General features: G+C 39.6%; 1 protein-coding gene and 1 non-coding gene across 5 annotated transcripts in view; one reads left to right on the top strand and one right to left on the bottom strand.

The window, feature by feature from the left end:
• Positions 1 to 25,038, top strand: part of EPB41L5 (erythrocyte membrane protein band 4.1 like 5) — a 164,441-nt gene that overhangs the window by 1,297 nt on the left and 138,106 nt on the right. For all 4 annotated transcript variants that reach the window (XM_010860803.1, XM_010860804.1, XM_010860805.1 and 1 more), the window contains one exon: positions 4,142 to 4,328. In XM_010860803.1, the coding sequence (XP_010859105.1) occupies positions 4,149 to 4,328 (180 nt within the window). In that variant the 5' untranslated portion in view covers positions 4,142 to 4,148. Of the gene's footprint in view, positions 1 to 4,141; positions 4,329 to 25,038 lie in introns of those variants that run through there.
• TRNAG-CCC lies at positions 8,705 to 8,777 on the bottom strand. Its single transcript has one exon. It is a non-coding gene; the product is annotated as a tRNA-Gly (tRNA).

Here is a 25,038-nt window from a genome sequence, read left to right on the forward strand (position 1 = left end):
GGAGCAGCTTAGGCGGAAAAAAGGGCCCCAGTTGAAAGACGCTTGGGCTGAGTGGAAGAGTTACTAGAGCGGAGCGAGCTGAGAGGAGTGGGCGCCGGAAGGGTCGGGGCGGAGGAGGAGCTGGAGCCGGGAGCAAGGCAGTTAAAGATTGTTAAGAGGAATCTGATTGGTGATTGCTTAAATCCACTGCTGTGGCTTGGTGAAGGGTGCTGGGAGTGGGGGCGGGGTGGGGAAAAGTGAATGTGGCAAAGCTTTTAAAAACAATAAATTAAAAAAAAAACTTCTAACATATTAATGTATTCTTATTATAGTAAAGTTAAATACCTCCACACGACCCTTTCTAGAGATAGCCTCATTTAAGTGTGTCCTAATGCTTTGTTTTGTGTGTGTGTATATATATAAAGTGTCTGTGTCAGCTGTATTTTATAAAAACAGCTGTGTTGTATGCCATTGGATGAACCGTTATTTAACTATTTGTGTGTTGGTAGAGGCATTTAACATTTTCTTAATTATGCCCTGAAAATTCTTGTTTCTGTGGCTTGAAGCGCATATGGGACATTTCTTTTTAGGATATCCTACCAGAAATAGAATTGCTGTGTGAAAGGGTGTGTGTGAACGTCATTGTTTTTCACATATCCTTTTCAATACTGGATATCTAGAGTCTTTTAAATGACAGACAGTGTCTTACATTTTTAATTTGGATTTCCTTGGTTACTGCTGAGGTTGCACGTCTTTGTAAGAGTATTTCTTTATTGCATGTCTTCTTTTAGAGCTTGTTTCTTCATATCGTGTCCATTTTCTCTCTTCTGGGTTGTTTATCTTAACTATGTGCGATAGTTCTTTATTAAACTGCATGTTAATCCTTCAAAAGTTTTTTTTGCAGAAAACAATTTAACAGCCCATCACCCTAATATGTTTGTTTTTTCCTAGTACTTCTCTAGCGCATCTGAAATTTGTTTTCATATAAGTGTTTTCATATTTTTTTAATTAAAAAACTTGTTTGTGGCATTGAGTTTCAAAATACATAGATATTAAATAAGAAAGAAGTTGTATTTTTCCTTAGCAAGTTAACTCTACTTGTATAATGAATCTTATTTTTAAGATGTAGGATGAGGTGAAATAAAACTGGTCTTATAATTCATTTACTTCCTAGGAACCACAAAGTTGTAGTGCATTTTGAGCATTTGTTCCCTTAAAAAAGCTTTTTTTATTATGGAAAAATTCAACATATACAGAAGTAGTCAGAAGAATATTATTAGTTTCTGTGTACCCATCAGCTTCAACAGTTGATGGCCAGTAATCTGGTCAGTTTGTCTCATCTCTTCCCACTTAACTCCCTTCCTTGTATTATTTTGATGTGAGTCCTAGAAATCATATCATTTCTTCTATAAATGTTTCAGTATGTATTTTTAAAAGAGTAAGATTATTCTTAAAAAATGTATTTTTAATACCACTATTTTATCCAAAAGAAAATTGGCAGTACTTCCTTGAGTATCATAAACAATCCACTTGGTGTTCAGATGTGTATGTGTATAATTTGTGTCCTTAGAAAGTTCAGATGACAACTGTCATGGTTTTGCAAGATTATCTAATTACATAGGAGTATTCATACTTGTAAACTGAGGTTGTAATTCTCAATTTATAGCTACTGAATTGTTTTTAAAATGTTTTTAATTTAATATTTCAGCTTTTATTTTTATCATGTTTACAAATGCATTTAGTTTAAAATATCAGCTGGTTATGCAAGACTTCTTATAAGTTTTATATATATAATAGTAAATGTATGATTGAAAAAATATTTTAGTTTGAGATAATTTTAGACTTATGTCAAAGTTACAGTAGTACAGAATTCCCATGTATCTTTCACCTAGCTTCTCTCATTGACAACATCTTATAACTTAAGAAGAATCTAATATAAGTCCACACTTTGTGATTATCTCTGAATCTGTAGTTTCCTTTGTATCTCTCTTTTTTTTAATCCGCTTGCTGTTTATTTCTTGAATATGCTGAATTAAGTTTTAAAAAACAAATTCATCATGTATGTTTTATGATTGTATTTTTACTCAGCATCTTTTTAGCTGTGGTGTTTGATAATTTCTTTATTTCTACAATGTGAGTTTTGCATAAAAGACCAAAATTTGGAGTCAGAAAATCAGAGTTTGAGCCCCTGTCTTCACTACTAAATAATGGACCTGGTCAATGGTTTAATTTCTGTGACTTTTAGTGTGCTTATCAAAATAAGACAATATTTTTAGGGAGTTTTTCTGAGTACCAATGGAGATTGTTTACTCCAATCTCCAAAGTAAACATTTGTTGATTTGATGATGAAATGTACTAAGTGGCTAACTATTCAAAGTAGGAATTGTATCCTTCAGGAGCTTATAGTAAAGGGGACAGGCATGTAAATGAATAATTAAAATGTGATTAGTTAGACAAAAATATTTTCGGGGTTCAGTGAAAGTGTTACGGGACTGACTAACTCTTTAGATGTCAGAGAATGTTGCTCAGGGGAGATACAGGTAGAGTTAAGTTAAAAGGAACAGGTAGGGATCCTCTGACATAAGGGGGTTAGAAGCCTTAGGGTGACAAGTATAGCCTTTTGTAGGCAGCTGAAATAAGACTGGCTAGCAAGGTCCAAAGGGAGCATTGTCCACGGGAAAAGAAGCCTGCGGAGGATGTAAACTGAAACACTATCCGAAATTTTAGCTATTTCTTTAAGGTATAAACAGATGAATGTACAAATGACAAGTATGGTGGCTTTGCCAGTTCACCTAATTACGCTGGAAGGTGGCTCAGCTGGTAAAGAATCCACCTGCAATGCAGGAGACCTGGGTTCGATCCCTGGGTTGGAAAGATCCTCTGAAGAAGGGGACGGCTACCCACTCCAGCATTCTGGCCTGTAGAATGTCATGGGGTTCATGGGGAGGCAGAGTCGGACATGACTGAATGACTTTCACTTACATCCTTACTTGTAATGTGTGTATAGTAATCTTTATAGATACTTATGTTTTCATGTAATAGCATTTGTTTATTTTTAAATTAGCTTTTATTTTTATCAAGTTTATCTAGTGGTAAGAGTCATCTGATACGAAGTCTTCTTCCAAAAAAGAGCATTTTCCTGAATTTTTCTTCCTCCTTAAGGCAACCACTTTCATATTTTAAATAATAAGCTCATTGCTGCTTCTTGATTTTTAGTTTCACGTAGTTTCATGACCTACCTATTGAATTCCTACCAGGCAAGATGAGGATTAACTCTGTGTTTACCCTTACCTGTATTAGCCACCTCCTCTGAGTTATCGTTACTTTATACTTACGGTTAGATCAGTATTAATGTTAATATATTATGACATAATTATTAGCTGAGTCATAAAGTGCACTGTGATTATTTCCCTCTCTGCACAACTTGTTTTCTCTGTTATTTATTTCTTGGCTTAGTTACATGTACTTATTTTTCTCAAACTCTTCTTAGTTTTGGAAGTTAAACTGTAGATTAGAAAGGTAGTTTTTATGATGTTTTCATTTTATATGTGCTGTATTTAACCTCTTAATTTTGATTAACTTTAATGTTCTTAATGGAGATAAAGTAGCATTAATTTGACATTGTAAAGAACTTTTTATATTATGTAGCAGCTTAAAGTCTGTAAGTAATAGTAGAATATGTGATAAAAACTTTCATTTGAATTATATTTGTATTTTAGCTAAAATAGGTGATCATTTTTGTGTTAGTACTATAAATGGGGAGAGAAGGAATGAAACTTCTTAGGATTGTTGTTACTATCAAAGGGCACCTTAGTGTATGGCATCGTATCCTAGTGTTTGTAAAGGTATATGACTGTTGTACACATAATTTATTGACCCGAAAGACCTGATGAACTTAATAAATGTTTACCCCTCTCTTGGCAGATTAGCTCCTTACAACATAGTCCAGAAAGCTTAAAATTGCTGTGAGCTCAGTGCCCTGAGCTCTATTTTTTGTTCAGGTCTTTAAAGTCGCCAGTTTTAATTTTTTTCAAATTTACTTGACCAGGTGTTTTTTTTAATAACATATCTCTAATGGCCACAGAACTTTACTAAACTACGCCATCTGTCTGAGAGCAGACTGCAGGAGAACACTGACCCCTTTTTTCTCTTGGTTCCGCAGTGACAAGATGTTGAGCTTCTTCCGCAGGACGCTCGGGCGCCGCTCGATGCGCAAACAGGCCGAGAAGGACCGGCTCCGTGAGGCCCAGCGCGCGGCCACGCACATCCCTGCGGCTGGGGACGCGCGGGCCGTGATCACCTGCCGGGTGTCCCTTCTGGATGGGACCGACGTCAGCGTGGACTTGCCGGTACAGAGGGCGGGCTGCCTTGTGTGTTCGTCCTGAGGTCACTTGCTTCTTCTGAGCTGGTACCTTCCCGGGGGCCAAGTTCATACCAGCTGGTGCGATCAGGCGCCGAGGTGCACAGGTGCCTGGATCAGGTGGCCTGAGATACCGGGAGGGATAGTAAATGCTTCGCTGGAATTAGTGGCAGCTAACCGGAACTTTCAGATGTCAGGGCAGTGGCTGACTGAGTCCTCTGTGTGTGTTTGTGTGTTCTTTGGGATGGCGTTATGCAGTGTGCTTTCTGGGGAGTTCTCACAGTCCTGGTTGAGCAGTTTTATTAAAGCAGTGAGACTGGGAAGAATAATGATACTTACAGGGATCCCGTAAGACTCATAGTTCTCTGAACTTTTTTGTAATTTTCAAAACACTTTCCATTCCTTTCCTTTCCTTAGTACTTTCTCCACCCTTGGGTGTGCTTGTAGAAATTTTAATGGAATGAAGTGAGGAAAAGGACTTTGTTGATATCCCTCAGCTCTGACGGCCCATCTCTTTCTTCCTAAAGTAGTTTGCAGGATGTTTTTTCCATACACAGTAATCTTTATTTCAAGATTGGATGTTGTAATTATATTCAGATTTGGGTTTTGTTTTTTTTTTGCAGTTATGAGTAATCATAACTCAGTGTGAAACAATCCAGTGTATTTGAAAGGACTTCACTTATTCCTAGCAGGTCTTTTTCTGAGGGAGGAGAGGTAGCTGTATGGTTTGGGGAGAAGTAGAGTTTCTTTCTGAGCTGTTTGCTAATACCAAATCTTTTTCTCATGCCTTTGTCCTGTATAAAAAAGTTTACATAATTAAGCTGTAAAATGTGTGATTTGAGGTGTCATTGAATGTTCTAGTATCTTCCCTCCCCATAGATTCTTTTTAGTACACACTCCTTCAGCCAGAATGCAATTTTTAAAAAACCCTTTGTACGAGGTGATGGCTTGGGTGCTGCTATAATATATAGTCCAATAAGTTCTGGAAGACCTTCAACTCAGAGTGAGAGGTTAAGGAATTGGATGACTTGTTTTAATGAATATTCTGATTAATTGAATAATTTAGAATGTACTAGTATATATCTTTTACGTTTTAAAAATAATGACATATGATAAAATTACTCTTAAGACACAGGATATCTTGAAATGTTTTAAAGTCATGTTTATGAGTATTTATTATATTTATACATGGCTCAGTCACTCAGTCATCTCCTGACTTTGCAGCCCCATGAACTGTAGCCCACCAGGCTTCACTTGTCTGGAGTTTTCCAGGCAAGAATACTGGAGTGGGTTGCCATTTCCTACTCCAGGGGATCTTCCCGACCCAGAGATTGAACCCACGTCTTTTATGTCCCCTGCATTGGCAGTATTGTCCAGTATTTCAATATGTGATACTTTGTGAGGATAGTTTGCATATTCATTTATTTGACAAGTATCCTAAGAATTTTATATCCTAGTCTGTTAAAATATTCTTAGGTATGTGGCATAAAACTTGAGATTACTATATAAGAGAGTGGAAAGAAGTCTATTACCCAATGTTTGAAGTAAGTCTCAAGTTTGCTGATGGAGAAAAAGATACTAGGAAAGTAGAATTTGGAAAGGAGTTTTTTAAAAAGGCAGAGTATTGTGGAGGAGAAAACAGCACTAGGTTTTAAAGTGGTGGAATAAGCGTCTAGTGACTGGTATGGAATGGTTTCCTTTGCTTGGCGTGCTCAGTAAGGGCCTGTGATGCTTGATTAAGGCCCAAAATGTTAGCCAGCCTCTCTCATGCAGACAATTGTAGTGAAAGAGCCAAGAGTTTTAGATTTGACTCTTTGTGGAAGTAGAATAGTTGCCTTTTCAGCTCTGCAGTGCAGGTGAAACCCTAGAGTTAGTAAACTCTAGATGCTTGTGTGGATATAAAGTGGACATATTCTCCCTCCCCCTTGCCGCAGCTAAACTGCTTTCCTGAAGAAAAAGGCTAGAGGAATAGTGATTTCTGGGAAGAAGAGTCTTTATCTTTTTCTTAATTTAGCTTTTCAACCATTAATTTTGGAAATTGAATGAAGCACATGCTTATTTCCCATTGGGGTTAGCATCAGTATTGATCGTGATCTATCAGCACGGAACTCAGATAATTGCCCAGGCAATCTATAAGGGATTACCTGTAATTAAGTACAGAAATCTAGGTCTATTCAATTTTCAATTCAATTCAGTCGCTCAGTCATGTCCGACTCTTTGCGATCCCATGAACCGCAGCATGCCAGGCCTCCCTTTCCATCACCAACTCCCAGAGTCCACCCAAACCCATGTCCATTGAGTCAGTGATCTATACTCTTCAAATTAATATATACTGGTAGTAATGGTCATTTTCTTTCTTCAGTTCTCCTTTCCTCTCAGAATTGGAGGAGGGATTTAAATAGCTTCTACTTTTCTTTTTGAAGGAATTAATGCCTTTTAGTAAATGATGAAGGCATCAGGTAGAAATTCCTAATTATCCCTGACTTTTAAACTTTCTCTTTGAAAATGCCACAGTATGTCCTTTGATTTATGAGCTTAGAATTGGTTAGTAAACAGCTTGTCTTGTAAAACTCTGCTTTTCCTGAGTTTTAAATTAATAGGAAATATTTGATTAACCATTACATAATAATTTTTATATATCTACTGGTACAGATGCTGAAGTCTTTAAATTATATAGACCATTATATCTTAAAATAAATGAAAAACACCCCGTGTTCACTAATTGTTCACTAATGTTAACTAAGACTTAACATTATTAAGATGGCAGTACCCCCAAAACTTTACAGATTCAATATAATCTCCAAAGGAATATCAGCTGATTTATTTGTGGAGATAGACAAGCTGATTTTAAAATTCATGTGCAATTGCACGGGACCAGAATAGCCAAAACAATATTGAAAAAGAACAAAGTAGTAAGACTTATATGTCCCAATTTCAAGATTTACTATAAAGCAGTAGTAATCTAGATGGTGTGGTTTGCTGGTGCAAGGAGCAATGGAACACAATAGACAATCCAGATATAAACCCACACATCTATGGTCAGTTGAATTTTGATAGGCTACCAGAGCCATTCAGTGCAGGGAAAAAGGAAAGTCTTTTCAACAGCCTTTTGTATAAGTAACACACACAAAAGAATGAAGTAACACACACAAAAGTGTGTGTTACTTTTGAGTAACACACACAAAAGAATGAAGATGGACCCTTAACTCCTACATATACAAAAATTAACTCAGAATGGGTCAAAGTCCTAAACACAAGACTATAAAAGTCTTAGGGGGAAATATAGGAATAAATCTTCATGACCTTGGATTTCATACTAGTTTCTTGGATAATGACACCAAAAACATGAACAATAAGAGTAAATAAATTGAACTTTATCAGAATTATAACCTTAGTGCCTTAAAGGACACCATCAAGAGAGTGAAAAGACTGTTAGATAATGAGAGGAAGTATTTGAAAATTATATATCTAATAAGTAGCTGGAATATGTGGAGAGTTGTTAGAACTCAATAATAAAAAAGACAACCCAATTTAAAAATGGCCAAAGGATCTGAGTAGACCTTCCTCCAAATAGAATATATGCAAATGAACAACAAGCACATGAAATGCTCGACATTAGTTGTCAGAGAAATGCAAATAAAAACCATACTATTTCATACCAACTAGGAACGCTAGAATAAAAATGTCAGATAATACCAAGTGTTGGGGAAGTAGAGAAATCTGAACCCTCTTATATGTTTCAATAGGAATGTTAACGTGGTCCAGCTGCTCTGAAAAACACTCTGGCAGTTTCTCAAATGACTAAACGTAGTTACCATGTGATTCAGCAATTTCATTTCTAGGCATATGCCCAAGAGACTTGAAAACATGTTTACATAAAAACTTGTACACAGATATCCATAGCAGCATTATTCTGGATAACCAAAAGGTAGCAACAACCAGCTACCTGTCAGCAGACCAGTGGACTAACAAAATATGTTACATCTGTAAATAGAATACTGCTGGACCACAAAGGAAATAGGACTGATAGCTTCTACATGGTACGTGCTACATAGGTGAACTTTGAAATCACTATGCTGGGTGAAAGAAGCCAGTGACAAAAGATCACACACTATGTGATTCCATTCATGTAAAAGTCCAGAATAGAGAAATCCAAAAGGGGGAAAAATTACATTAGAGGTTTCCTGGGGTAGAAGGGTGAGAGAATGGTGAAAAGGGTAGTTAGGCCCATAGCTGAAGGTTATGAGGTTTCTTTTTGAGGTGATGAAGATTTTCTAAAATTAGTTTGACTGTGTCTTTGAATTGTATACTTAAAAAAATATTTGTTAGGCTATGCCAGGTCTTAATACAGCGTATGGGATCTAGTTCCCTGACCAGGTATTGAACCTGGGCCTCCTGCATTGGGAGCACAGCGTCTTAGCCACTGGACCACCAGGGAAGTCCTGAATTGTATAGTTTTAATGGGTAAATGATGTTGTTCAGTTGCTAAGTCGTGTCTGACTTTTTGTGACCCCATGGATTGCAGCATTCCAGGCTTCCCTGTCCTTCCCTATCTCCCAGAGTTTGCTCAAACTCATTCCATTGAGTCAGTGATGCCATCCACACATCTCATCTTCTCTTGCCCCCTTCTCCGCCTTCCCTCAGTCTTTATCAGCATCAGAATCTTTTCCAGTGAGTTGGCTCTTCACATTAGGTGGCCAAAGTATTGGAACTTCAGTTTCAGCATCAGTCCTTCCAATGAATATATTCAGGGTTGATTTCCTTTAGGATTGACTGGTTTGATCACCTTGCTGTCCAAGGGACTCTGAAGAATCTTCTCCAGCACCATAGTTTGAAAGCATCAATTCTGCAGCACGCAGCCTTTTTTATGGTCCAGCTCTTACATCCGTACATGCCTACTTAGAAAAATCCATAGCTTTGACTATACGGACCTTTGTCAGCAAAGTAATATCTCTGCTTTTTAATACACTGTCTAGGTTTATCATAGCTTGTCTTCTAAGGAGCAAGAGTCTTTGAATTTCATGGCTGTGGTCACCATCCTCAGTGATTTTGGAGCCCAAGAAAATAAGTCTCACTGCTTCCACTTTTTCCTCTCCTGTTTGCCATGAAGTGATGGAACCAGATGCCATGATCTTAGTTTTTTGGATGTTGAGTTTTAAGCCAGCTTTTTCACTCTTCCTCTTTCACATTCATCAAGAGGCTCTTTAGTTCATATTCACTTTATGCCATTAGGATGGTATCATCTGCATATCTGAGGTTGTTGATATTTCTCCTGGCAATCTTGCTTCCAGCTTGTGATTCATCCACCACAGCATTTTGCATGATGCACTCTGCATGTAAGTCAAATAAGCGAGTTGACAATATACAGTTTTGTCATAAATGATCTGGTATGTGATTTATATCTCAAAGCTGTTTAAGAAAAAGAACACATAGATTTTTTTTTTTTTTGTATACTTATGTTTTATTCCACTTAAGGTTTTTCAGTAGTTAAGGAACATGATAAAGATGATACATAGCTTTGATTTAGAAGTGATATGGTTGATTTATTACAGGGAAGAGAAGCAAGAGACTAAAGTGTTAGTCACTCAGTCGTGTCTGACTCTTTGCAACCCCATAGCCTATAGCCTGCCTGACTCCTCTGTCCATGGAATTCTCCAGGCAAGAATACTGGAGTGGATAGCCATTCCCTTCTCCAGGGGATCTTCCAGACCCAGGGATTGAACCCGGGTCTCCTGCATTGCAGGCAGATTCTTTACTGTCTGAGCCACCAGAGAAGCCCCTGTACAGTAATAAAGACATAAGATAATGGGGCTGCAGACTAATTGTGGCTGTGAGTTTGCAGTGGAAGAAATGTGTTGTATGTGTATATGGGAGGAGGAGAATGAAGATTAGAAACGAGCAAAATATAATTCGAACTCTGGTGTAGAGGGTAATGTTGATTTGTGTGGAAGATCGTGAAAGGGTAGTCGGGCTGTCCTGGAAATAAGGGGTGAAGTGGGGAAAAGAGCTTCAGTGGGATGTGTTTAGAAGCCATGTTTTAGAAGGCTTAAAGGAATTATTGGGGACTGTTTTATTTTTTGGATGTTTTATAGTCCTTTGTACCTATTGGGTGCTTAATAAATAAATATTGTTTGTGTGTGAGGAAATGCATGAAGGGAAAATGAGGGGTTTGAGAATGGTGAAAAACGAGATTTGGGAGTAAAAGGAAGACAGGAAAACAACACAGTAAAAGGAAGACAGAACACAGCAGGTAGAGTATGGCTGCACGGGGAGATCTGGGTTTGTTTATGTGGATTTATATACACAGGTGGAAATAATAGGAGGAGTGTTCTAGGAGACTGATGGGAAGATGCTATCTTGATGCTCTTAGTCTTCATCAAAAAGAGGATGTGAAGTGAGCACTGGGTCTGAGTGAGGTGATGACCTAGATTAATTTGTTAGGGGAGAAAAGGATATAAGCAATGAGCACTGGTCTAGATTTAACTGAAAAATTGTAGTTTGCCAGAGCTGTGTGGATCTTTGTTTTCACTCTTTGTTTTCTGCTTGGTTCATATTCGGTAGCTGCAAGGTAAGAGAGTATATGAAAATGAACAGGATGTTGACCCTGGGATCAAGTATTTCACATCCATATTCTACACTCTATGGACACTACTGGACCTTCTTACTATTTGCCCAGGCATAGTAGACCACTTTGCAACCCTGTGTCTTTGCACAGGTTTATACTAACTAGCACAGGAAGGAGGATTTAGGGTCTGGCTTTTGAACAGTAACACAGATGTACTGATTCTTGAAATCAGAGTTCATTGGAGACCTAAAGTACATTCTAAGCAGAAAGAACTGCATTTTGCTAAGGCTCAGGTAAGACTTACTGGGGAAATTATAAACAGGTAAAATGCTAAAGTGATAGGAGCGAAGGCTGTAAGAGTAAGCAAGAAACAGTTGTTGTTGTTGTTGTCTAGTTGCTAAATCTTGTCCAACTCTTTTGGACCCCATGGACTGTAGCCTGCTAGGCTCCTCTGTCCATGGGATTTCTGTCTCCAGAGGGATCTTCATGATCCAGGGATCAAACGTGTGTCTCCTGCATTAACAGGCAGATTGTTTACCACTGAGCCACCTGGGTAGCTCAGGGAACAGTTAGGAAAAACTATTGTATGCCCTAGAATTTGCACCTTAATCTGTAGAGAAAGAGGAATAATGAAAGGGTTTTAAAGATGAGAGTGATGTTCTGTTTTGCAGTTTTAGGAAGAATTACATTGGCAGTTTCTGCCTCTTGATCTTCTGACTCTTGCCTGTCTTGAGTGTCTCTGTTCTCAGCCTCACCATAGACTGTCAAGATTCCGTATCTTTCTTCATTTTGTTTCTGCCTAAGATGACAGAGTTGTGTTAACCCTTTACTACTTTTAGGCAGATTTAATTCACCTGCATTTCCTTGGCATTTTGTTTATACTGCAAGGATAACACTCATATTTATTGTGTTTAAACTAGTTGTGAATGATTTTATTCTTACTAAGAACCTTGTGATTGCTTGAGGATGAGAAATACAAACATATTCAGCTATATATCTCTAGCGGTTAGTACGTAATAGATGTCTGTTCAGTAATTGTTAAATAGAATTGAATGATATACTATGTCAAAAATGTTATTTTCTGTAAACTAGTAAGTGCATCATGAAGTGAAAAATCTTTAAGAAAGTAAGGAATGAGAAAGAAACAAAAACACTAATTCAAAAAGATACATGCACCGTAGTGTTGATGGCAGCAATACTTACAGTAATAGGCAGGACATGGATGCAACCTAAATGTCCATTGACAGAGGAATGTATAAAGAAGATGTGGTACATATATACAATGGAGTATTACTCAGCCATAAGAAGGATGAAATTTTGCCGTTTGCAACGACGCAAATAGACTTGGAGTATATTATGCTAAGTAAGTCAGACAGAGAAAATCAAATACTGTATGATATCACTTATATATGGAATCTAAAAAATAAAACAAACTGGTGAATACAACAAAAAAGAAGCAGACTCACAGATGTATAGAACAAACTGGTGGTTACCAGTGGGGAGAGGAAAGATGAGTGGTGCAGGCTTGGGGAGGGAACTATGAGGTACACATTACTCTGTATAAAATGAATCAGGATGTATTGTATAGCACAGGGCATACAGTCAATAGTTTACGATAAGTGTTAAATATAACCTTTAAAGATTGTGAATCACTGTTTTGTACTTTTGTAACTTATATAATATTGTACATCAACTATACTTCAATAAAAAATTTTTTTAAAGACACTATGTTAAAAAGAGACACAATGGGATAGATCCAATTGTTTTAGGAACTGTTTCCAGGGTTGATAGTAACAGATTGATAGTTTTAAAAATTATGATTGAGTCAGGTGTTCACCTACCCAGGATATTATCAAGATCACATTTTCTGTCCAACTGCTGCTAAGCCTGGGCAGGAGAAGGTGCAGGGCTTCCCCTGCCTAGAAAAATCCTGTTGGAGGCTATGCTTCTGTGAACCAAAGGAGAAGGGACAGCGGTGAGCTTGTTGGCCCTGAACTGGAAGCCCTTCGTGTACAGAGGCCTGACCACTCTAGCTGAGTTCAGTAAGTTTCCAGTTGATTTAACCAAGACACGGCTCCAGATTCAAGACCAGAAGAATGATGCAAACTTTAAAGAAATCAAGTATTGAGCAGTGTTGAATGTGTTAGTGAGGATAGGCAGAGAGGAAGGCCTGAAAGCACTGTATTTGAGGAGTACCCTTCAGTGGTACACCAGGCTTCCTGTGGCGCCATCAAGATAGGCACCTATCTTGATGTGCTTGAAGTGGCTATTTGTCAAGTGCCCAGAAGATGAAACCCTTCTTATAATGTGGCCTGTGGAATTCTCTCTCGAGTCATATCCTCAACCGTTTCCATTCCAGCTAATGTATTGAAAATTCAGATGGCAGCACAAAACAACACCCTTCAAGGGGGAATAATAGGCAACTTCATTAACATTTACCAGCAAGAGGGAACAAGAGGACTGTGGAAGGGCATGTCCCTTATTGCTCAGAGGGCCACTGATGTTGGCTGCATGGAGCTGTGGGTTTGCAGCCTCACTGAGAAGCATCTGATTTTCTCGCGCCTGATGGGAGACATTGTGTAACCCATTTCCTCTCAAGCTTCAGCTCTGGATTGGCAGGGGCCCTGGCCTCAAACCCTGTCGATGTGGTGAGAACATGTACGATGAATTGGAGTCCTTCACGATGGCAGATGCCCTGGTTTCACAGGTACCCTGCATTGCTTATTATAGACATGGAAGAATGAAGGGGTTTTTGGCTCTGTGTAAAGGGTTTTGGTCAAGTTGGTTGAGACTTGGTCCTTGGAATATTATTTTCTTTGTGATGTACAAGCAGTTGAAGGTATTGAATTTGTGACAAGACTGCATGAGACATCCTTCTGAAAATGCTCACTTCTGAAATAGCAAAGCTTCCAGTCTTTCCTACTGCTTTACCCGCCACAGATGCTTAGGTGTGAGCAACAAGTGAGGGCTGTGTTAGTGTGAATTGCTGTGTCTTGCTTGGCCTTGGGTGCTCTGCACCAGACATTTAATGGTATAAACTGTAACATCCAGACACTAGTTCTTACCATCCAAGTACCCTTCCACATCAAATATAACATGAAATGCACGTTTCTTGCTAAAGAAAACTTGGATGAAGGTCAAGAACTATGGATCATTTCCTTTGGAGGGAGTAACTCCTGATGCGTCTCAGATTGTAGCCGAGACTCCCAGATGTTCTAAAAAAGCTCATCCGAACCATGGAGTAGAGCCTCTGAGAAAGTGTCATTGTTCTGAACTTCCGGGGGGCTTTGGCTTTGTGTCTGCTGAAGAAGTTCACACATAGAGACCTGGTATACCTCAGGTATAAACAATGCAGGATATAGATCCCTGAAACATTGCAATGCTTTGCAATTTCTTATTTTGGCAGGGTCTTTCACTTACGGTAAGTGATTTTTAAACCTTTATTACCCCTTGAGGTTTGTGAGGAATTGTTGCGAAGTATTGATTTCTAAACGCAGGATGGTATAATATGTTAGCTTGGAAGGTGGCAAAGTCTGTGTTGGTGGGAGATGTTTTTAAGCAAGTTGGGTCCTTAGATAATGTTCCTAATTTTATTTTTATTTTTTTTCCTAATTTTAGATTTTAGCAAGTTTCTGTTTCCCAGTCTGTAAGATGAGGATGATAACCTCTACTGATGTTGAGAATCAAGTGAAGAAAATAGTAGTTGCTACTACTTGACTTGTAGGATAAGTGTGTTTACATCATGCTTTCATAAAGCCATAATCCAAAAATAAATGGTCTGGTGTATTGAAGAGAATTATTTTATCATGAGTTTCTTCTGAATGAGTTCTTTGGTAAAAGCCATGTGAAAGAAAGTGGTTAAGGTTTTATTATGTTTTCCTTAGCAAAAGGTTGCAAGTGAATCTAAGAGTTGGTTTTTCCAGATTTCCCAGGTTTCACTTTAGTTCTCGTCCTGTTTATTAAAGTATTCCTTGTCTTGGACTTCCTAATTGGTTTGGATGGAAAATGATTGCTTGAAATTTGAAAAGCAATTTTTCGTGTACCTAGAGTTTGAGAAGAGGTATGTAGTATCTTCCTTCTTTTTCTGAAAATAGGATATCATTCTTTGCCGTGTTCATCTTACTCTTTTCAAAATAGTGACTTTGAGCACCCCACGATCTTTACACTTCAAGAATACATCCCCAGGAAAGGAAATATTTAATATTTACTTGGGTACCTTCGGTTCTACTCTTTGAGAGTAACTTAAGTACATACTCACTGGGGCTCTAGGACAGACACTTCTGCAGTAAATGCAGGTTCCCAGTTGGTCCAGTCCCTGGGCTGCTTCCTCCCTTGAAGTGACGTGGAAGCCACACAGGTTTTTCTTGGAGATTGGACAGTTTTCCTCCCAATCACCTTGACCTTGTCTTCTTTGTTAATGCTGACTCTGAAAACAAGATTTTTGTGAAGCAGAATTTTAGCTCCAGTGGTAAGATTTAAGGCACGAAAGGAGGTTGGAGGAGCAAGTGGGTGCTGATTGCTTCAAGACTCAGGTGGAAGTCTAGTTCTCCCTGCTGCTGCTGCTGCTCAGTTGCTTCAGTTGTGTCCGACTCTGTGCAACCCCATAGACGGCAGCCCACCAGGCTCCCCTGTCCCTGGGATTCTCCAGGCAAGAACACTGGAGTGGGTTGCCATTTCCTTCTCCAATACATGAAAGTGAAAAGTGAAAGTGAAGCCGCTCAGTCGTGTCCGACTCTTCGTGACCCCATGGACTGCAGCCTACCAGGCTCCTCCGTCCATGGGATTTTTCAGGCAAGAGTACTGGAGTGGGGTGCCATTGCCTTCTCAGCCAGTTCTCCCTGACCAGCTCCAAATGTGATGAGGCCCTTTCAGGCCTCATCCCTTGTAATGAATCATATCTTTACAGAGGAATTTTTTTTTCTTCTTACCAGAACAGTTCCACTGAGGTGTAAGGGTTTCTATAGAAAGGCTTTCACTTTTGCATTCTTTGAGTTTAAAGGATGACTATTTTATGAGATTTTTTAATGAGCCACTTTTTTTTCTTTTAATGTAGAAGACATTTTAAGTGTACGTATAATCCCTAGGACAGTAGAAGCAAGTTAATTTTGAAGACCATGTAAAGATTGGATACCATGCAATATTCATTATATCAGTGTGTTCAAATATGTACATGTTCGTGTATGTGTGTGTGTGTGTGTATGGTCAGTTGGTTCTGACTCTTTGTGACCCCAGGGGTTGTAGCCCGCCAGGTTCCTCTGTCCATGTTTACACCAGAATGAAAAGAAAGCCAAGCCTCACTGTAAAAGCAGATTTTTAAGATAAAAATATAGTATTTCTTTAGCTCAGATTTATTAAATATCTTGTGGAACAGTCTTGTTTTGATTTTTTTTCTTTTGCTGCTTCCTGAAAAAGTAATGTAGTTGTTGAAGTTTCTAAGCCAAGAAAGAACTTGAAGAACTGGGAGGCTCAGTCCCCTTGTTTCCAGGGCTGTGACTACAGGTCCCCACCTCCCCCTATTCCCTTGGGTAAATGTGGCCAAGGGATTTTTACCTTTTATAATCAAAATGAAGAAAGTGGATTTTTTTGTTTGCTTGTGGATTTGTTTAATCATTGATGCTAAGTATTGCCTGATTGAGATATAAAAAAGTTTCTGTTCTCTGTATTTGTTCATGTGTTGGAAATAGTATATGTTATATAAAGACTATAAAACTTTTCATAAGCTTTTATATTTCGAGATCTTCATTTAAACATAATTGCAATGTGTGGGATAAACCTCATATCATTATTTAATAAACTGGAATAATATCTAAAAGATCACATTTCTAACTCATCAGTGATACATTTTTTTCCTGGATTAGACTCAGAACTAGAACTTCTAGAACTGACACCCAAAAAAGATGTCCTTTTCATTATAGGGGACTGGAATGCAAAAGTAGGAAGTCAAGAGATACCTAGAGTAACAGGCAAATTTGACCTTGGAATACAAAACGATGCAGAGCAAAGGCTAACAGAGTTTTGCCAAGAGAACACTTCTTGATGAAAAAGTTGTCTTAAAACTCAACATTCAGAAAACTAAGATCATAGCATCCGGTCCCATCATTTCATGGCAAATAGTTGCACAAACAATGGAAACAGTGACAGAGTTTATTTTTTGGGGGCTCCAAAATCACTACAGATGGTGACTGCAGCCATGAAATTAAAAGACACATGCTCCTTGGAAGAAAAACTATGACCAACCTAGACAGCATATTAAAAAGCAGAGCCTTTACTTTGCCAGCAAAGGTCCGTTTAGTCAGGCTATGGTTTTTCCAGTAGTTGTGTATGGATGTGAGAGTTGGACTGTAAAGAAAGCTGAGCGCCGAAGAATTGATGTTTTTGAACTATGGTGTTGGAGAAGACTCTTCAGAGTCCCTTGGACTGGAAGGAGATCCAACCAGTCAATCCTAAAGGAAATCAGTCCTGAATTTTCATTGGAAGGACTGATGCTGAAGCTGAAACTCCAGTCCATTGGCCACCTGAAGCAAAGAGCTGACTCATTTGAAAAGACCCTGATCCTGGGAAAGATTGAAAGCTGGAGGAGAAGGGGATGACATAGGATGAGATGATTGGATGGCATCACTGACTCGATGGACATGAGTTTGAGTATGCTCTGGGCGTTGGTGAGGGACAGGGAAGTCTGGCGTGCTGCAGTCATGGGGTCGCAAAGAGTTGGGACACGACTGAGTGACTGAACTGAACTGAGAATCAGAAATCTGAGATCAGCATACTGCAGTTAGCTTATTTACTTCTTGTCTGAGACTTAACTTTCATGAAACATTATGGTTCTTTTTTTAAAAAGTTATTTATTTGGCTGCCTTGGGTCTTAGTTGTGGCGTGTGGAATCTTTTGTTGTGGCGCACAGACTGTCTCGTTGTGGCAAGCGGGCTTGGTAGTTGTGGTGCATGGACTTATGATCTGTGGCATGTGGTATCTTAGTTCCAGTAGTAGCAATTGAGTCCTTGTCCCCTGATTTGCAGAGTATATTCTTAACCAGTGGACCACCAGGGAAGTCCCAACAGTATAGTTCTTTTTCATGCTGACTAGACTGCAGATGAAAGTTTTAAAAATATTCATGCTATCCCTGAATTTCAGATTAAGATGTTTGGGAGGTTTTCATTTTGAGATGATGGATTTCTGTTAGATTAAGTGTTATTAATGTCAGGAAGCTACAAATGCTTTGTGTTGACTATTGGTTGGCCCATAATTAGCCTTTGTTAAGGAGTTAATACATACCCTTGATTTTTATTCTGAGAAGGCAGCCACCCAGCTGGCAGAAGCTCATTCTCTCTTTTCTCAAAACACAACCCCTGTGTTTCATGAGGCTGGCAGGTGATGCTTTGGCAGAATACGAAGAGAGCCAAATAAGGGAGCCTGGCTTCCCTTTGGTCTTTGAAGCAAATAAAGAACGTTGATGGAATATGAAATTGGTTCTAGAAATGCATCTTAAAATGAAGATAAAGAAAGTATGTAAGTTTGGTACCAGATAAGTAAATGCAGTGGGATGTTTCTGTGACTTCCTGATTTAACTTAGAAATACTTTGTATTCCTTTTAGGATCATTGCCATTTGCAAATTTTTTTTTTCATAATTGGTATATTCTATTTAAGTTTGTTAGCACTGCTCCAGGACATAGTGATTGTAAGTATGATTTAAAATCAAAAGCTTTCTTTGTCATTTCCAGTAACAGTTATCGCTTCCCTTCCTTTGTCCATATTTCTCCTTTCCACCATGTTAGTAGAACAAATATGTTCAAATATTTGAATTCATGTCTTAATCTTCACCTCCATTGTTATCTTAATGTTACATCTGCCTCCTGACTGTGTCCTCAAGAATAAATCATGATTAGATCAGATCAGATCAGTCGCTCAGTCGTGTCCGACTCTTTGCGACCCCATGAATCGCAGCACGCCAGGCCTCCCTGTCCATTACCAACTCCCGGAGTTCACTCAGACTCAGTCGAGTCAGTGATGCCATCCAGCCATCTCATCCTCTGTCGTCCCCTTCTCCTCCTGCCCCCAATCCCGCCCAGCATCAAGAGTCTTTTCCAATGAGTCAACTCTTTGCATGAGGTGGCCAAAGTACTGGAGTTGCAGCTTTAGCATCATTCCTTCCAAAGAAATCCCAGGGCTGATCTCCTTCAGAATGGACTGGTTGGATCTCCTTGCAGTCCAAGGGACTCTCAAGTCTTCTCCAACACCACAGTTCAAAAGCATCAATTCTTCAGTGCTCAGCCTTCTTCCCAGTCCAACTCTCAAATCCATACATGACCACAGGAAAAACCATAGCCTTGACTAGACGGACCTTTGTTGGCAAAGTAATGTCTCTGCTTTTGAATATGCTATCTAGGTTGGTCATAACTTTCCTTCCAAGATAGCACTCCCCAAAGTTCTCTAACTCTGTTAAGTCTTCACCTCTAAAATTTCTTAACCTAAATTCCCTATCCCTCTTCCATCAAACTCTTAGGGAGTGATATATTGTAATGAAAATATATCCTTTTCAGTGTTATATTACCTTTTCCTTTGGAATGGGTGTGAATCACTGATCTGAAAAGTTTTATGTTGAATGGAAAGTGATTGACTCTGGTTTTCTGATTCTTGAAACTTTCCTCTAGAACTCATCTACACCTCTACTAATTTCTCATAGCTAAATGGAGCTGACAGACTAGGGTTGAGCCCGTTCTCTTATTATACATAATCCAGAGAAGTTTATTAATCCTGATGACTATGGCCAAAATAAGGAGACAAATGTAAGATAAAGGACAAATTAGTGAATTGGAAGATCATATTTAGAAACTCTTCTCATAAGAGGAAGGAATATAAGCAAAATAAGAAGCTTAAGAGAGAAGCTAAGAAATGGAAGATAAAAGAAGTTTCTTTTTCTCTAAGACTAGAACAAGGTTACCTGCTTTTAGCACTTTAATTCAGCATAATATTGGAAGTTCTAGCCAAAGCAGCTGGGCTAGGCAGAAAAAAGAAATGATAGGCATCTGAATTCTAAGGGAAGAAGTAAAATTACCTCTGTTCAAGATGACATGATCTTACAAGTGGAAAACCTTAAAGATTCCACAGTAAAACCGTTAGAGTTAATAAAAGAATTCAACAATGTTGCAGGATACAAAATCAAGCAACAAAAGTCAAGTGCCCTTCTATACACTAGTAATGAGCAATTCAAAAATAAAATTAAGACAATAATACCTTTACTGTAGCACCAAGGAGAAGAAAATACTTAGGAATAAATTTGACCAAGGAGGCAAAAAACATGTACACTGACAAGTTCAAAACATTACTAAGAGAAATGAAAAGAATATCTAAATACATGGAAAGATAACCCATGTCTGTGGATTGAAAGATTTAATGTTATTAAGAGGACAGTGCTGTCCAAAGTGATCTGTAGATTCAGTGCAATCCCTATTAAAATTCCAAGAACATTTTTTTAAGACATAGGACAGACTATTCGAAATTTATATGGAATCTCATGGGATTCCAAATATCCAGAAGAGTCTTGAAAAAGAAGGGAAAGATTACCCTCGCATATCTTGATTTGAAAACTTAGTATCAAGCTGTAGTAATCAAAACAGTGTGGTTCTGGGATATGAACAGACATACAGATCAGTGGAGCAAATTACAGGGTCTAGAAATAAACCTTCAAATATATGGCCAAATGATTTTCCACAGATGCTAACACCATTCAGTGGGCAAGAGTCTTTTTAGCAAGTGGTGCTGGGAAAATTGAATAACCACATGCAAAAGAGTTAAATTGGATTCTTCTGTTGTTGTTGTTTAGTCCCTAAGTTGTGTCCAACTCTTTTGCAACCCTGTGGACTGTTGCCCACCAGGCTCCTCTGTCCGTGGGATTTCCCAGGCAAGAATACTACAGTGGGTTGCCATTTCCTTCTCCGGGGGCTCTTCCTGTCTCAGGGACCGAACCTACGTCCCCTGCATTGGCAGTTGGGTTCTTTACCACTGAGCCACTAGGGAAACCCAAAATATTAACTCAGAATGGATCAAAGACTACTGTAGTATTGTGATTTACAATAAACATATATTTAATCTTCGTCCTGTTTCTGGCACAGAACTCCTAAAACTCTTGGAATTTTCTAAGTGATAAGAGTCCCCAAAGTGTTTTTGATACGTTAATGCTGTGACTTGGAAAGCCCTTCAGTAACCAGCTGATGGTGGCTGGTTGCTAGGGGAACTAACCAGGTGATTAGAAGGTTGGAACTTTGGCACCCACTGCTACCCTCAGACCAGCTGGAAGGGAAGAGGGGCCAGAAATTGTATTCAGTCACCAGTGACCAGTGATTTAATCCATCATGCCTAATTAATGAGGCCTTCATAAAACCCCCAAAGGACAAGTTTGGAGAACTTCTGGATTGGTGAACCAGAACACTTCCACGTGCTTGATCTCAAACTCCACTGGGACAGGAGCTCTTGTGTTTGGTACCTTGACCTGTATATCCTCTCATCTGGCTGTTAATTTGTCTCTGCTGATATCCTTTCTTAAATCTAGTGAGTAAACTGATTCCTGAACTCTGTGAACTATTCTAGCAAATTAATTGAAGCCAAGGAGGGGGTCTTGAGAACCCATTTAATAGCCAGTTGGTCAGAAGCACCACTAATAGACTGGACTGTGACTGGCATCTGAAGTAGGGGCAGTCTTGTGGGACTGAGCTTAACCCATGGAGTCTGATGCTGTCTCCAGTAAGTGTCAGAGTTGAGTGTGTCTGACATCCATTCTTCTTAATCTTCTGCTTCTGTTAGGTCCATACCATTTCTGTCCTTTATCGAGCCCATCTTGGCATGAAATGTTCCCTTGGTATCTCTTAATTTTCTTGAAGAGATTTCTGGTCTTTCCCATTCTGTTGTTTCCCTCTATTTCTTTGCATTGATCGTTGAGGAAGGCTTTATCTCTTCTTGCTGTTCTTTGGAACTCTGCATTCAGATGCTTGTGTCTTTCCTTTTCTCCTTTGCTTTTCGCTTCTCTTCTTTTCACAGCTATTTGTAAGGCCTCCCCAGATAGCCATTTTGCTTTTTTGCATTTCTTTTCCATAGGGGTGGTCTTGATCCCTGTCTCCTGTACAATGTCATGAACCTCATTCCATAGTTCATCGGGCACTCTATCTATCAGGTCTAGGCCCTTAAATCTATTTCTCACTTCCACTGTATAATCATAAGGGATTTGATTTAGGTCATACCTGAATGGCCTAGTGGTTTTCCCTACTTTCTTCAATTTAAGTCTGAATATGGCAATAAGGAGCTCATGATCTGAGCCACAGTCAGCTCCCAGTCTTGTTTTTGCTGACTTTATAGAGCTTCTCCATCTTTGGCTGCAAAGAATATAATCAGTCTGATTTTGGTGTTGACCATCTGGTGATGTCCATGTGTAGAGTCTTCTCTTGTGTTGTTGGAAGAGGGTGTTTGCTATGACCTGTGCGTTCTGTTGGCAAAATTCTATTAGCCTTTGCCCTGCTTCATTCTGTATTCCAAAGCCAAAGTTGCCTGTTACTGCAGGTGTTTCTTGACTTCCTACTTTTACATTCCAGTCCCCTATAATGAAAAGGACATCTTTTTTGGGTGTTAGTTCTAAAAGGTCTTGTAGATCTTCATAGAACCGTTCAACTTCAGCTTCTTCACCGTTACTGGTTGGGGCATAGACTTGGATTACTGTGATATTGAATGGTTTGCCTTGGAAACGAACAGAGATCATTCTGTCGTTTTTGAGATTGCATCCAAGTAGTGCATTTTGGACTCTTTTGTTGACCATGATGGCTACTCCATTTCTTCTAAGGGGTTCCTGCCCACAGTAGTAGATATAATGGTCATCTGATTTAAATTCACCCATTCCAGTCCATTTTAGTTTGCTGATTCCTAGAATGTTGACGTTCACTCTTGCCATCTCCTGTTTGACCGCTTCCAATTTGCCTTGATTCATGGACCTAACATTCCAGGTTCCTATGCAATATTGCTCTTTACAGCATTGAACCTTGCTTCTATCACCAGTCACATCCACAACTGGGTATTGTTTTTGCTTTGGCTCCATCCCTTCATTCTTTCTGGAGTCATTTCTCCACTGATCTCCAGTAGCATATTAGGCACCTACTGACCTGGGGAGTTCATTTTTCAGTATCCTATCATTTTGCCTTTTCATACTGTTCATGGGTTTCTCAAGGCAAGAATACTGAAGTGGTTTGCCACTCCCTTCTCCAGTGGACCAGATTTCTGTCAGACCTCTCCGCCATGACCCGCCCGTTTTGGGTGGCCCCACAGGGCATGGCTTAGTTACATTGAGTCGGACAAGGCTGTGGTCCTAGTGTGACTAGATTGACTAGTTTTATGTGATTATGGTTTCAGTGTGTGTGCCCTCTGATGCCCTCTTGCAACACCTACAGTCTACTTTCTTGCGTTTCTCTTACCTTGGACGTGGGATGTCTCTTCACGGCTGCTCCAGCAAAGTGCAGCCGCTGCTCCTTACCTTGGACGAGGGGTATCTCCTCACCGCCACCCCTCCTGACCTTGAACGTGGAGTAGCTTCTCTACTCATACTACTCTGAGGTGGGTCCCTCAACGCTGCTGCCACCATCGAACTTCTGGGCGCAGGGAGGTCGGAGTGCTGGAGAGGCGGAGGGGATGCCTGTATCGTGGTCTGCTCCTGGGCCTGACGCTGGCACCCTGGGAGGCGCCGAACCTCAGGCCCATCTCTGTGCAGTGGAGACAGCACCTCCTCTCGGACCTCCTCAATCGCGTCACCTCCATCCCAACTTAGCGTTCTGGACCTGGCACAAGCTTGGGGAAGAATACACAGAAGAACTGTACAAAAAAAGATCTTCATGACCAAGATAATCACGATGGTGTGATCACTCACCTAGAGCCAGACATCCTGGAATGTAAAGTCAAGTGGGCCTTAGAAAGCATCACTACGAACAAAGTTAGTAGAGGTGATGGCATTCCAGTTGAGCTATTTCAAATCCTGAAAGATGATACTGTGAAAGTGCTGCACTCAATATGCCAGCAAATTTGGAAAACTCAGCAGTGGCCACAAGACTGGAAAAGGTCAGTTTTCATTCCAATCCCAAAGAAAGGCAATGCCAAAGAATGTTCAGACTACCGCACAGTTGCACTTATCTCACACGCTAGTAAAGTAATGCTCAAAATTCTCCAAGCCAGGCTTCAGCAGTATGTGAACTGTGAACTTCCACATGTTCAAGCTGGTTTTAGAAAAGGCAGAGGAACCAGAGATCAAATTGCCAACATCCACTGGATCATGGAAAAAGCAAGAGAGTTCCAGAAAAACATCTATTTCTGCTTTATTGACTATACCAAAGCCTTTGACTCTGTGGATCACAATAAACTGTGGAAAATTCTGAAAGAGATGGGAATACCAGACCACCTGACCTGCCTCTTGAGAAACCTGTATACAGGTCAGGAAGCAACAGTTAAAACTGGACATGGAACAATAGACTGGTTCCAAATAGGAAAAGGAGTATGTCAAGGCTGTATATTGTCACCATGCTTATTTAACTTATATGCAGAGTCCATCATGAGAAACGCTGGGCTGGAAGAAGCACGGGCTGGAAGAAGCACAAGCTGGAAGAAGCACAAGCTGGAATCAAGATTGCCGGAAGAAATATCAATAACTTCAGATATGCAGATAACACCACCCTTATGGTAGAAAGTGAAGAGGAACTAAAAAGCCTCTTGATGAAAGTGAAAGAGGAGAGTGAAAAAGTTGGCTTAAAGCTCAACATTCAGAAAATGGAGATCATGGCATCTGGTCCCATTACTTCATGGGAAATAGATGAGGAAAGAGTGGAAACAGTGTCAGACTTTATCTTTCTGGGCTCCAAAATCACTGCAGATGGTGACTGCAGCCATGAAATTAAAAGACGCTTACTCCTTGGAAGAAAAGTTATGACCAACCTAGAGAGCATATTGAAAAGCAGAGACATTACTATGCCAACAAAGGTCCGTCTAGTCAAGGCTATGGTTTTTCCTGTGGTCATGTATGGATGTGAGAGTTGGACTGTGAAGAAGGCTGAGCACTGAAGAATTGATGCTTTTGAACTGTGGTGTTGGAGAAGACACTTGAGAGTCCCTATC

This window comes from Bison bison, unplaced genomic scaffold (genome assembly GCF_000754665.1).
Source record: "Bison bison bison isolate TAMUID 2011002044 unplaced genomic scaffold, Bison_UMD1.0 scf7180017864471, whole genome shotgun sequence".
NCBI lineage: Eukaryota > Metazoa > Chordata > Mammalia > Artiodactyla > Bovidae > Bison > Bison bison.